General features: G+C 43.4%; 1 protein-coding gene across 1 annotated transcript in view; it reads right to left on the bottom strand.

The window, feature by feature from the left end:
- Positions 1-1,189: 1,189 nt before the first annotated feature.
- Positions 1,190-14,992, bottom strand: part of Nectin3 (nectin cell adhesion molecule 3) — a 97,136-nt gene continuing 83,333 nt past the window's right edge. Inside the window, exons 8-9 of the mRNA XM_052158675.1 lie at positions 3,490-3,552; positions 1,190-2,688 (exon numbers count right to left, since the gene is read on the bottom strand). Coding sequence (XP_052014635.1) covers positions 2,509-2,688; positions 3,490-3,552 — 243 coding nt within the window. The 3' untranslated portion in view covers positions 1,190-2,508. The remainder of the gene's footprint in view (positions 2,689-3,489; positions 3,553-14,992) is intronic.

Below are 14,992 nucleotides of genomic sequence, written 5' to 3'. Positions count from 1 at the left end.
GCCTCCTTGGAGAACTGTGATGTGGATTTACTCTGTCCCAGTGAACTTTAATAAGGCAGTTGACCAGCTGTGGGTATGTCCCGCAACCTCACTTTCTGACCTTTACAGTCTAACTTACAAATTTAAATGGCGCCATCAAGCGCTCCAAGCTCAGAGGTCAGCAGACTAATTTTGGATGGCATTCTTCAGTTGAGGGAACTGGTTAATCAAACCCTTTTAAAGCCATTCTGTATTTAGCTAACTTTTTCTTTTTAAATAGAGGACAGGAGGCGCTAGAATAGACTATTATGAAGCCTACGTGACCCATGTTTGGGGCCAGCAACTATCAAATAGAGCAGTTTGCCCAAGGACTTTCATAGCTGATAGAGACACAGACGAGAGTGAACTTGCTGGCAGCAGACAGTACCCACGCCCTAAAATAACTTTTTCAAAACAATACTAAGAATCTTTGAAAGGTAGAGTGTGGGTTCCTCCTGGGATGGAGCTAAGGACAGGACAAAAGGCTTCCAAGCCCTTTTCTCTGGCACGAACGAAGACATCCCACCCCTCTCCCTGCCTCCACGGTGTGCTTTTGTGGCATGGATTCTACAACCTGCCTCCCAGCAGGGCATTAGAAACTGTCTTCAGTATCAAGATATTTTTAAAGCCTCCTGAAGAAAGGGGTGCTGCACTCTGGGCCCTCGAATCTAGGTATTCTGAAATGCTTCAGTGTCAAAGAAAACTCTCAGTGCAACCCTAACTATTGGAAAACAATCACAGGGAAGCCTGTAACATTAGTTACATTGGCTTAGTAATGGCATTCTGAGCAATGAAGGTGGCCATCATCTTCGCTTTAAAGGCAATAAACCAAATCCAAAGTACTGCTGTGATGGTGCAGAGGACCAGTGCAACTCGAGGTGCTCTGGAGTCGTATCCTCTGAAAATGCTAATCCTACCAAAGACATATGATGGAATTTGAGCGTACTTGCTCTTAGAAGTGCCCATCACCCAGGGAATGGCATGGGTGGGTATCCGTTACTGCAGAACCACATCTATGACTGAGTCCACAAAGTCTGATAAACAAACAAACAAAAAAACAAGGAAGCAGAGGAGAACCCAGGCTAGCATAGTGTGTATAAGGTATCTTTGGCATGTCACTATAGATCTGATAATGTTCTCATTTTCTCTTGACGTATAGGATGGAAATGTATACTATTTATTTTGCTGTTTATAGTGCTCTCTTTTTAAAAAATATGTAACAAGTACACAGTGACACACTCTGACCTTTCCAGGATACACAGGAAAGCGACACTATTCTCAAGGCGTATCAAGGATCGTTTTGCCTTTCCGTTTCCCTCTGCGACCTCCACTGTCAGTCTCGTGATGGACAGCTGGGAGAGGGGGTGGGGAAGGCTCAGCGCTCCAGGCGGACAGGACAACAGGCCTGGCAGCTTCAGTGCGGCTGGCTCTGTAGCTGTTTCCCCTGGGAGAGGGGCTACTGGAACCCACTGTGTTGCATCTCTTTAGGCTCTTTGACCAGGTGACGTGGGGAGGAGAACAGAGGATGTGCACATTTAGCAAGCATGTCATATTAAAATGGCTTTACAAAAAAAATAGTTTTCAAATTTTCCGCTGGGCTTTTAAGAGTGGGGGTTATTTTGTGTTGATCTCCAATAGGCGTTCCTTCCCCCTCCCCCCTCTCTCTGAGGTAGATATGTAAGAAGAGTAAAGAATGAAGAAGAGTAGCCAACTAAAGCCTGTGTGGTGAGCCGGCCTTGAAAGCTTTCAGAGGTGGGCACTGAGCTTGTCCTGTGCAAGCAAAAAGAGACAAGGACCGCATCCCATTTCGGCAGGGATTTTTGAGGACTGAAGAGGTGGGAAACGGGCTAAGCGGGCCAGTGGAACACAAGGCTGCAGCGACAGGGACAAAGTCGACACAGTTGGTCACTAGGGGACAGCGGACAGACAGCTCCATGGAGCCCTTGGAGCCTACTGACCAGGAAGGGCACAGGGCACTAACACTGGTTCACGAGCACGCGGAGGCTTGCCGCTTCCGCTTGCCTTCGCCAGCGTTTGGATACAGCAATCCGCTTCTTTCCACTGGCCTCTGTACATGGGTATTGCTATCGTATTGAGATGCCAGGGAAATCTAAAGCTCAGCTTAATAATTAGCGAACTGGATTTGGAGCTCCTCTTCCCACCTGTTTAAATTACAGACAAGCAGTGCCTGAGACCCAAGCACTGGTTGCCAGCGGCCGGTGCCTTTCCTTTTCAAATGAGCACACGGCTGCAGGCCGGGTGTTAGTAGCTAAACTGCAGAGTTACAGTGAAGCGAAGCTACAGGCGAGCTCACACTCATGACTGGTGATTGAGGAACCCTTATTGAAGAAGGTAAGCAATCTACTCTTAGCTCTGATTCATTCGTCAAGCGTTCCAACACACTTAAGACAGAAGTCGTTTAGTGCCTCATTTTCTCTCTCAGGTCTAAGAATAAACATTTGTTAGAACACCCTTTATAAGGAGGAAAAATCACACATAATGCTCTCGTGGATTGATGTAGAGTCTCTCGGGGTTGCGTGGGTGATGTCTGTGAGGGCTCCGGTCTTGGTGGCACATCTGGTTATAAAGGGGGCACATCTGCTGAGTCGTCCCATCTTCTTGCATTGTGCTCTCCTCCTCATAGTCAAATCTCCTGCTAATTGGTCCATTCTAGAAATTCAAACATTGCTTACATTAGCAGAGACACTGTTTACACTCTTCTAGCACACTGGTGAAAACAAGCAAAAGTCGAAATCACTTGAGCCCATGACCTTGCCCCTACCCCACAAGGAATTAGATGGCAAGACGAAGTTTAGCATGGTGCAAGTCATCTGTTGCCCACAGCACCTGAGTAGGAGGAGTGGTGCCTTGTAACTATAAACTGTAACTGTAAACTATAAACAGGGAGGAATTTTAGGATTTGAGATTTGGAATTGGTTCCCACCAAGATCAGCTAGGGGGAAGACATGGTTGTGAATGTCAGGAGCCTCTCAAAAAGTGTTCTGGCTTGGAAGGAATTTATGAGATAGAGTTAAATCAAACAAAACAAAAATAAATATCAAGATTCAGCATTGGGGGATTAGGGAATGGACATGGCAAAAGAACTGGCATTTGCCCATATGTCTGATCAAAGGGAGATTTTAAAACACTGCCCAAAATAGCCTCCCTCTTGACCTTTCATTCTGACTTGACCTTGAGCCACAGCTGACACTTAACTCTAGAATGAATTCCCTCTGATGCTCTCTGGTATTTCTGAAACCGCCCCTTCTGCCTTGGGTTTCACACAAAAGACAGCTGCTTCTGAGATTACTTAGCAGTGTTCTTTAGGTTACTTGCAAGAAGAAGCCAGTTTGAGGCCTTTATCAAATGATGTACAGACATTTAAACAGGGAGCAATGGATAAAATGAACGTTTATGAACATCTGACAGACGGTCGAGGAGACCTGCATGAGGACAGCGTGACTTACTTACAGAGGGCTGAAGACCACCAGCTCCTTTCTCTTTGAACTGAGTCTGCAAAGGCAAGTGTTCAGTCTGGAAGACATTAAAAACACACTGTGAAGGATCCGCACATCAACCAGTATCAGGCAGCCTCTGTGTACAAGGAGCCAATCCTGCCTTGCTAAACGGCTACCAATGAAGTGAAATATTCTCCAGGAGGATGGAAACAAAACAAACAAACAAACAAAAAACCCAAAGACAGCTATATATTATCTCCCCTCACCCCATCTCTCCTAGCTTTCTCAGGGAGAAAATATCCAGAACATATGACCCAAGAGTTGGGCAAAGTGCAAATATATAACTTGAGCGTTTGAGCACCAAAGGTCTTCTGTCTTTTCCCCAGTGGAACCACCTGGCACTCTGAATCATGTAAGAGTGGACTGAACTGGCAGTGACAAGCCTTTACCTATGGTCATCCACGTGGTCATTCTTTTCTCCCCGATTCCTACATCATTACTTTGAACATCACCTCAGCTGCAAAGGATTTTTCTCAGCCCCGCTCTGCCTGATACACACAGTGCCACATCATGTCAGGCCTGTATCAGCCTCGGGTGGAGGCAGCCATCAGAGTGTATAACAGCACTACTGTTTCCTCGCCAGTCTCCTGAACAAGGCAGAGTGCTGGAGGGAGTCTCATAAGCACACTAATACTCATCCAATCCACAGTCAGAGAGATCACCGCACATGTGGTAAAGATTCTACAATGCCAATCTCTAACTTCCTGACACGGAGAATGAAAATGTTACAGACCAAAGCCAAATCCTCTACTTTTAGTCATGTTGAAAGCCATTCAGAGTTGAGCCCTATCTGACTTTTAACATCCTGGTGACTATCAAGAACTTTAAAATACATTCTTAGCAGACCATTAGCTTCTCCTAATCCAAGGGCTAAGGACTGTCATCAAACAGCATCTAAGAACACATACATGTGGCACTCATCCATGTATCTGGCAAATATCTGGATTTAGAATTTTCTTCTGTAACTAACAAAAATCTCAAGTTCCCGCTTCCACGATGTTTGGGGGAATCTGAAGCTAAGTTTCTGGGCCATCATCAGTCATATCTGACTCCACGTTAAGTCATCTCTTACTCGCTTTGAAGCACAGTGTTTTTCTAACAATATTTTATATGTGACTAAATCTGGGCTCAGCATGATTACGGTGTCCCGTCTCACAGGTGTCAGTAGACTGCTACTCAAGCGTAGCTGATTCTAAGTTTCTGAGGCTTACGTCCCTTGCTTCTAGATCCACGCCTACAGGTGATGGTCTGCAAACACAGTAGGAGGAAGGCTGAATGCCCTGCGTGGCTCTACCTACCAACATGTCATTGCTCTGCTGTCCCTTTGGTCTGGAAGGTTTACATGTTCTCTCCCCTTACTCCATCTCTCCTGGCTTCTTCAGGGAGAAAATATCCAGAAAATGTGATACACAAGAGTTGGGGCAAACTGGCAGTTGAAATCCTCTCCCTATATGGTGGCCTGATTAACCTTGGGCTTCTCCTTCCACAGGGCCTTTCGGTTCCCAGTCAATCCCTTCACTCAGCTCACCCCACTGTTTTCTGTGCATCTATTATGCCTCGCCTCATAATTTGCCTTCTTTTATAATCTTGAACATTTGCAATTTTCAACTCCCGTTGAAATACTGAACGTGTCTGGTCTGCTGCTCTGCTGCTCCTCCCCCAAGTCCATTTGCTGAGACCCAATTTGGAATGTGATGGTACCAGGAGGTGGGTGGCTGGGAGCTGTGAAGCCATGGGGGTCTCATGAATGTGGTTAGTGCTGCCTTATAAGGTACTGAAGAGACTACAGAGTTCTCTTCTAATATATGACGTTACAGAGAGATGGCTGGATCAGGAGGAGGGGTTTCCCCAGGCACCAGATCTTGGAAGACTCAACCCCCCAGAACTAGGTGACATTTCTGTTTGTTGTGAGTTCCCTTTTATGGCTTGTTTTTATAGCAGCTCAAACTGATAAGATTCTTCATTCATCCCTGTATCCTACTCTGTCTTCTGTAATATGTCAATAGTTAATGAACTGATTAGAAGCTGAACTCTCATTGGTTCTTGGTCTCCTGGGTCAAGGTTATCCATATTATAAATTATCTCTAATAAGCTACCTCCCCCTAAAGCCATCTGCAGCGTGATGCTAGGGTGCTTTTTCACATGACCAGATGACATTAACAACGTAATACATATTGGTAATAAATCCCAGGTAGGTCATCTTAATGGACCTGTGACCAGTCATGTGGAACCCTTGAAATTCAATACTATGTAGCTGTCATATTTGATTTCTTAATTTTACAGTAAATGTGTATCTGGTAACTGGCTTAAGGCAAAGCAGCATGCTTAGGGATAAGGACCTGGGGTGCCTGGGCATCCTGCCTTCTAGTGCTTGGATTTAGCTGACTCTTGGATATCACTCCCATCTCCTAGTGCCCAGGTCTCTCTCACCTTGTAGACCATTTGGCAATCCCTTCTACCCTGAAAGGAGACAGCGCTGGCTTAGGAAAAGCCAGTGTCAGAAGTGTGTGCCCTTCTAGCACCATACAATTTGGCAGGTCCCCAGAGGCCAAGGTCTCAGCAAGTGCAAGAGTCTTACTCAAGCCAAACTGGGTATTTAGCATCACCGCCACAATCTTCACAAATTATTTTCTTGCTCATGGTCCAAGGAAAAGAGACCTGAAAACTAATTCCTTAAAGTAAAATTAGTATTTTCCTTAGCTTCTTTGCTTTTCTAGAGGATCTCTATATCTGTTTCCTATTTTTTATACAGACAATTAGGAAATTGTTCTGTGTCACTCATAACAAAGTATACTTTGATATGATGGTAGGAACAGCTCTCCAGAGAGGGCAAGCATAGATTTTCTAAATCACTTAGGTCAATTAATCATTTCTGAAGAGGTATCTGGATGTCTTATTTATAACTTCATTTGTTTGTCTTCCAGTATCCTCTATGTTACAATAAAACCTAGACCTATCTATGTTGATTTTTAGAAAAATAAGTCAGTAAAAGCCTTCCCAATGTACAGCATCTTTTATCAGCACCAAGGGACCTCTGACAAAGTCCTGCTACAGTCCGCCCACACTGTCGTCTACAGCAGTGTCGCCTGTCTAATAGTCTGATTCAGTTTTTACATCTAATGCTCTCAGAGGACGGAAAAGGGATTTGGTGATGGACTAAGCTGCCCTATCTTCTGGAAAGGGATAAATCTACTCAAGTAAAGGCAAGCAGCAGTGTCTGGAGGTTGCTCCTCGTCTGTATAAAAGAGCACAATCATGGAAAAATGAGAAGAGAAAAAGTGTAAGAAAACCTTTAGGTTTTCCGGTGAGATGGGTACCAGATGCCACCCACCCAGAGTCTGCCTGCTCCTCCTACTGGGGGCAGAGTGTGGAGAGGGGAGCTGCCACCATCTCCGGAAGAGACACATTCTACAAAAACAGTATGGCTGCTAGCGTTTACGGGGGTGTGTTGGGAAGATATGCTGCTCCGGTTTACTCTACAGAATTCCAGACGGTGACTTTCACCTGACCAGGAAACCTGTTATCACCACTGTCTTTGTAACACGATGCTAACCCTCTCCCTTGTATCACCAGTGACACACAGGAATGACGCCCTGGAAGCCAGAGCTAGGGCCAGCAACAATGTCTGCATTAAGCTCGCCAGGGCAAGGGAACTGCAGAGGCTAAAATGACTTTATGACTAATATAGAATTGCTACCTTTTCCTATGGTAGGAGATAGGAAATTAGCCAAACATTTAACAACACAGACCTGACCCCAAAAGGAAGTACCTAGACTCTATCCCATATTTGAAGTATTCATCAAATCATATATGTTAGAGGATCCATGAGTCTGCAATGCTGAAATTGGGTTCATAAACTGGTTTTTCATGGTTCAGTTTTATGTGTCTACGAAAGTTGGTTGGGAAATATAGTTTTCACATACCTCTCCTGTCCCCTCCATATGCAGGTTTGAACCCCAGCTCCAGGATAACTTCCGGCCTCACTGTGGCTCATCTGTTACTTTTGCACACACTCTTTACTTCAGAAGTCTGTGGCAGTTCACCTTATTTGGTTGTTAGCAAGTGCCCAATGGTATAGATGTATCGCTCTAGCATCATACATAGAATAGTGTGTCATGCCAACTCCCCTGTCCGTCTGCTTCCTTTTATACAGCTGTGAGCTACTGTGTGGGTGCCGGGAATCAAACCCATGTCGTCTAGAAGAGCAGCCAGCACTCTTAACTACTGAGCCATCTCTCCAGCCTCAAAAGTGTCTTTTCAAAGCCACACTCCTGTCTTCTCAGGCTTCCCTCTATCATGCTCTAACTACTAGCCACCACATCACCACTGCCACTACCACCACCACGCCTACCGCCACCACTGCTGCCACCACCACCACCACCACCACCACGCCTACCGCCACCACTGCCGCCACCACCACCACCACCACGCCCACCATCACATACCCTTTCTGGCATTGCTGAGAACCCAGATTGGCCTGCCACCCCATTGCCCATGATCACATTAATCTTCTGACTGGGGCCTGGCCTCCTAGGTCCATGCCTTCTGTCCTCTGTAATACCATCAATTTTTGTGTTTCTGTTATCTGTGTAGTTTCAGTGCTGACAACAGAAATTGTGCCTCTTTCTCTGATGAGCTTCAGGTTAATACCTAAGATAATCTGTAAATGTACTTTTCAATGGACTTCCAATAAACGGACAATTCTAGGAGCACAGAAACCCTAGCCATCTTTCTGAGGTGGATGCTTGCTGCAGGACTCTCTTGGGTTGCTCTCCACATGGTTCCACATGTCTGCTGGCATCCTGTCTCCTCCCATTGTGTCACATCAGTAAAAGGACTTCAATTCTATTCAAATAGCTTGCTTTAGTACTTTTTCTATAGATAGACCACCAAGATAGTCTCCAGTTATGATGCTTTATACCATAAACTGTGAATCAAGACCATAAAACAAGGGTTTCAAACATTAGACAATTGTGTTGCATAAAGGGGAAATTCCTGAGAATAAGAGCGTAAACAGAAGCAGACACATGTGCATGTACCCCCCCCCCCCACACACACACACACACACAGGTTCTAAGCAGCTCAAGCAGACCGCTTCCCTCTCAACATGATACTGAAGCACTCCATTTTGGTTACTGCCTCAAGGAAAGAGGCTTCCACTGGCTCCACATCCTGTGGGCATACGTGAGGGGCTGCAGCTAACGTCGGTCTTCTTGCTAATAGAGGCTGAGACAACACAGGGAATCACACAGCGAGGGACAGGGTGTGCACACATGGCATGTCTGGCTTCCCTCTTCCCATAAAGCCACCACTAAAAGGATTTAGTTATGGGATCCTTTTTAATGGCCTTATCTAATCGTAATCATATCTCAAAAGCTACCTTTTAGCTGCACTGAGTTCCCATCCTCTTAATACAGTGAGGATTAAATTTCACTTCACAGATATGGAACACTTAAAGAGACAAGAATCTGTCTTCCTCAGAGGTAAGGATAAGCGTCTAGGACAAACCTAAGCTTCTAGAAGATGAAGTTGATTTTTTAGTTGCCAGAAAAATAACACAATTCTTATTAAGGAATAACAGAAAAATTATGTAAATTGATGTAACATTTATGATGCTCAGTGCATGACTGACAATCTAATGACTATGAAAAAAGTAGAAAAAGTAAATTAAAAAAATTAACCTGGAAATGACAGATGAACTTTAATATGTCTACCATATGCTAGACATGATGTCTCATGCCTGTAATTCCAGCACCCAAGATATCAAAGCAGGAAGAGGGTTAGTTTCATTCCAGCCAGACTACACAGCAAAGAGGATCACAAAAACGCTATTATCCATACATTTTCAGAGAAACTGTGAGCATTAATAAAGATAAAACAGAATGAAAGAAAATTCAAAAGCCGAAGTGGAAAACCTTTCTAGATGTCCTCATAGTCAATTAGACACTGATGTATACAGGTCTACATGAGTGTCTGTGTGCATACAGAAGCTATCAATGCAAACAACAGAGCAGAAAGAGAAAGCTAGCAAAAATTTAGGTTTTGGTAAAAAAAAAAAAGTCTGTATTTCTAAAAGGTCAATGCATCCTAAAAAAAAAAGAATTAAAATATGTAATATTACCCAAACATATTTCAGAATCCAATTGCTGAAAAATCAATATTAAAGACATAATCAAAGACATATGTGGAAGAAAAATGGGATATGAGATATGCAAGAATTATCCCTCGCTTTTTATCATTAATAGTGGAAAACATGGGAGACAAGAGACAGTGCAAATTCAATTCTAATGTGTGTGGTAAAAAAAAAAAAAAGAAGCTGGATACCAACTGTAAGCCCCACAGAAATGTTAAATAAAGACAGTGAAATGAAGAAATTTCGAGACAAACAGAAGCTGAGGCGCTTTGTGCTCAGATCATCTCTATCACAGAAGGGTTACAGAAGGATTCTCCACGGTGAAGAAAACTGACTCCAGTAGGAACTCTGACATTTCAAAATTATATATTATGGTTTAAGAAATAGTTCAGTAAGAATGGATTACTGAGTTTTATATATATATATATATATATATATATATATATATAAAACACATGAAAAACAAACTAAATTATTATTCGATTATTCTAAGAATACAAAGGGAAGCAGGGAGGCAGAAGTGAAGTTCCTGTATTATAAAGTTGTGTGATAGTATGTTAAATGCAGAGCACAGTATTCCTATTTTTGGCCAGCTTGACACAGGTCAGTGTTGGTATGAGAGAACCATAATGAAGTCAATGCCTTCTTCAGATGGGTCTGTAGGAAGCTTGTAGGGTGCGCTCTTCATCAGTGACTGATGTGAACTCATGCCGGGTACTGCACTTTCTCAGTCCACAGTGGGGAGAGCCGCCCGTGCGAGCGGTTACAAGAAAGCAGGCAGAGCAAGCCCTGTGGAGCAGGCAGTCAGCTGCACGCCTCCACGGCCTCTGCTTCAGTTTCTGTCTCCAAGTTCCTATCTTGAGTGCCTGCCCCACCTTCCCTCAGTGGTGGGGCAGTGTGACTGAGAACTGTGAACTGACATAAACCCTTTCCTCTCCAAGTTGCTTTTGGTGATGTTTATCATAGAAACAGGAACCCTAACTAGGACAGTAATTAAAAGTAAGCTTGCTGAATGCTTGAGAATCACCAAAAATAAATAAATAAATAAATAAATAAATAAATAAATAAAATTTAAAAAAAGTAAAAATAAAAATATGTAACTAATAAATTCAGCAAAGAAGCTAATACCAAATAACTCACCGAGTATGGGAGAGAGGGAAAGGATAGGGGATAAAGAGTCAACAGAACAAATTTAAAAAATAAGACTGTGAAGTTAAACCCAACAACAGGAGTAAGAATGGAGTACTTATAGAAATAAAAGATGAGAATTTTTAGAATGACTACAGCTCATACAACTGACATGATTTATAGAAAATTCATTTGTGATACCAACAGAATATCAAAAAAGCAAAGGAAGCACTGTGTGACAGTTGACATGCAATCCCAGCACTTGAGAGGCAGAGACAGGACTAATCCAAATTCAAGGGCTAGCCTGGGCTATAAAATGTTACTTCACACCTCCCCTTCCTTCCTCAAAACAAGGAAAAGCCATACCACGAAAACATAAGCCATTAGAGAAACATTCGATGTGTTTAAAAACTGGAGCAACCATACAATACCAGGCCAAGTGACTTCAGGTCATGGAAATTACTAGAAATAAAAGACAAGTTTTCAAACATGCCTGAGGGATCGGTATATCATAGAAATATCACTCCCCACAAGAAGCCACAGTTTATTAAACAAGAAGCGGGGTGCCTACCCCACACGTTGTTGGTCAGAGGTCCCAGAGACTCCTAAGCCAATGTGAGGTTTTGCCATTTCTTTTGTTTCTACACTAGCACTTGATGGAAGAGCCTGTTGTTGAAGACACTACTGGAAATGAGCTGGGAGCTCACTCTTCTTAGCTGGCTTTCACCAGCTGGATGGTTCGCTCTACAGGAGGGAACGCAGGCCCAGTGCTGTAACCCGGGGAGAACCTCCTTCTACCGCTTTGCTGACTCGACACGACACAGGCTCAAACTGCCTTCTAAATACTTTCTATTCACAGACGAGTGGAGCCCTCAGCTTCACCACAGAAGCTTCTTTTTTAGACAACTAGTGACTGTGAAGTGCTCAGCCCTTTGTGTCACCCTGCCCTCATTCCCAAGGTGCGGGGAACACCATGGGAAAGAGGGCAGAAAGGAGGGCCAGAGGTTGGGGAGGATTGCTGCAAAACAGCATGCACAGAATTGCTATAGCATTGGTTACCAGACCAAGATCATGCACTGCACATTTCACCACGGGTGTGGGCAAGACTCCGGAGGCTCTACCTTGTGGGCCAGTGGACATGCCAGGAAACTTGGCAAGGTCGAGTGGGCTCAGACACCCCAGCACCAACTGAGGACGGTAGGTGTTCCACTACTCCTGACTAGATCCCTGGCAGGAACACATCCCACAACTCCCCACATTAAGAGCACGCCCACTAGTCAAGTGGTACAGGACACAGTTCTCTGTGCTAATGAGGGATCTAGATGGGCCCAGAGGGTTTAGCCAATAGGCTTCCCTTCTTGGGACATTTCTCACTCCCTGAGCTGTCTATCTGCACTTCCTGTAAGCCCAACACCTGACGGCAGCGTAGGGTGAAATGGAGCCAAGCTTTCCGTGTTTCATCTGCCTGAGCAGAGTTCCCCAGTGGCTAGACAGACCGTGGAGCCATGCCACCTTACCCATGAGGCGTCACCTCCAGGAGAAGAATGTTCTCCTTTGGGCTTAGGACCTCCCCAGCCATGGGTTCTTAGCCAAGTTTACAGTACCAGGCAGGCATGAGTTCCCTGCTGGGGACTGAACCCTCTGGTACCACAAAAGCAAACCAGTACAGAGTGATTGCAAGACTCATAAAGTCCCGCTCCCTGTGAGACCCCACACAGGTAATGGCAGTCAGGAGAAGGGGTGTCAGTGCTTTAGTCCATCAGGAATTACGTGTGCTTCAGAGAAGTATCCCCCATGCCATGCTCATGCAGGCAGCCCTATTTCAACTGAGTCATACAGACACAAAGAGTCAGGGAAGGAGGAGAAGGGTTTCAGCAGGAAAGGTAGTGGGGACAGGAGAGGGTATGAGGGTGTGTGTGAAAAGCACTGAAATTATTATACACATGTAAGAAACTGTCAGATAATAAATTTTAAAAAGGGAGCACGGTATAAAGAAGAGATGGCAAAACAGTCTTCAATTCATGCGCACCCACCAAACAGAATTACAAAAATGCATGAATAACTTACTGGCGAAGCTAAAACAATTCACAGATATACTCCCATCTCTATCACCCACCTTGACCTAACTGACATTGGTAGAAGATTCCATCCATCCACAGCACAATGATAATTACAACAATGCACTGAGACAGACCATGTGCTGGGGTTTATAGTCTCAACATGGAGGTGCTAAAATTCTATAGTCATTTTTATAGACATTAATGATCACTAAAGATAGGTATGCATATAATACTAGAGGCTAATATTTTAAATTTACATTAACTTTCATAATTTATTAATTTACAAACATTTTTAAATGACTGATTGAAGAAGACAAGAGAAACAAGAAAATACATTTCAGCGTGCGCTTATTTACAGATTCATTTGCTGAGATACATGAATGTGCATGGGTATTTGGAGGCCAGAAGTCATCCTCAGATGTAGAGACACCCTCTACATTCTCTAATAAAGTTGCTAATTGGCATGAAGGTCATCTATTAGGCCAGGGTGGCTAACCAGGGAGGCTCAGAGATCTGGGGATTAAACCTAGGACTTGCCAATTCCCCACCTCATATTCTGAATTTAATGTAATAAAACTGATTTCAAACAAGGAATTACTTGTACTTTGAGTGTTCAAACTAGAATATTGCTGCTTTTAAATTAAACCTAAAAGGAGGAAAGAAATAATAATGGGAAATGAGAAAAAATGGATAAACTCTTAGACAACTTATAAAACTATAAACTGCCTCTTTGAAAAATTAGTAAAATTGGAAACTACCAGCAAATAAAAAAATAAAACTTCCAGCAAATAAATAAAACACTAGAAATGAAATTGAAAACAATTTGCATTGCTAAACTCACCCCATTAAATTAGGATAAAATAATGTTACAATTTGATGCTAAATTTCAACAATCTAGATGAAAGAGACAAATGTCTTCAAGATACAAAGGAAATCCTTCGCATAAGAAACTCCTAATGAAATGGCCTTACTGTTAAGTCCTAGCAAACATTCAAAGACAGGCTAATACCAGTCTGAGCTTCATTCTCAAATGAATGGGGACAAAGAGGACATGTTGAATCCTCTTTTGAGACTGGCATCGAAAATCAGCTAATAAACTATTCACAGTATTCCCAAATTTTAAGTCAGTGCAATCTTCAACAACGAAATGATTTTAAAGTACACACACACACACACACACACACACACACACAAAACTCAGCAATAATATATATTCCTTCAATGCGAATGAATCTCAAACACATGTTGATCAAGAGTATTGGATCCATGAGAGCATGCGGATTCCTTTCACATGTGGGTCCTGACAAAAGGCACACCTAAGGTACTGCAGGAGAAATCACATCAGTGTCTGCTTGAGAGAAGTGTGTGTGGGAGGGGGTGGGCCGGGCGTCGATGAGGGACACCATGAGACAAATGCTTCTGGTCACCAAGTGGTCACGGGTGGGGCAGGGGTTATAGAATTCATATGTCTGGCGGTGTTCATCAAAGTTTACACTTAGAATACAGCATTGCTGCATTGCTACATTAGCTATACTTCAATGAGGTTGACTTTTAAAAGGTCATAATTCCATTTTATCATAGTTATTCCATTTTGGAGGAACTCAATGGAAGAAATGACATAAACCAGGAAGCCATTCACATAGTGTGGCATCTGCCACAATAAGGCAAATTCTCAATTACAGCCCTGTCTCTGACAGAAACTTCTCTGGTAATGTACCCAGGTATGGACTTGTGCTCTAATGATGGAGCTGCTAATCTTTGCAGATGTTTTCTCTGTGCTAATAGAGAAATACAAAAGAACTGGCTATCATACATAATTAAAAATGTACAGACTCTTCAAAATATCAATGGCATCCTCCTACATCTTAAGTGCCTTTCTGAAATAAGACAAAACCTTTTTGGGTGTGGTGGAGGATATCTTTAATCTCAGCTACTTGGGAAAGTGAGGCAGGAGAATGACGTGAGCTGAGGAATTAAGGTCAGCTTGGACATCACAGAGAGACCCTGCTTCAAAGCAGCAAAAATCTAAATGAAAGTGCTAGCCAAAGCCCGATTCCTCTCACTACTGTCAGTTGTTATGTGAGAGGCTGATCACGCAGGAGCAGCACCTGCAACGATGGGGTTCTAGGCAGCAT

Source organism: Apodemus sylvaticus, chromosome 15, assembly GCF_947179515.1.
Source record: "Apodemus sylvaticus chromosome 15, mApoSyl1.1, whole genome shotgun sequence".
Classification (NCBI taxonomy): Eukaryota; Metazoa; Chordata; class Mammalia; order Rodentia; family Muridae; genus Apodemus; species Apodemus sylvaticus.
Note: the sequence above shows the minus strand (reverse complement) of the source record. Positions and strands in the feature narration are given on the sequence as shown.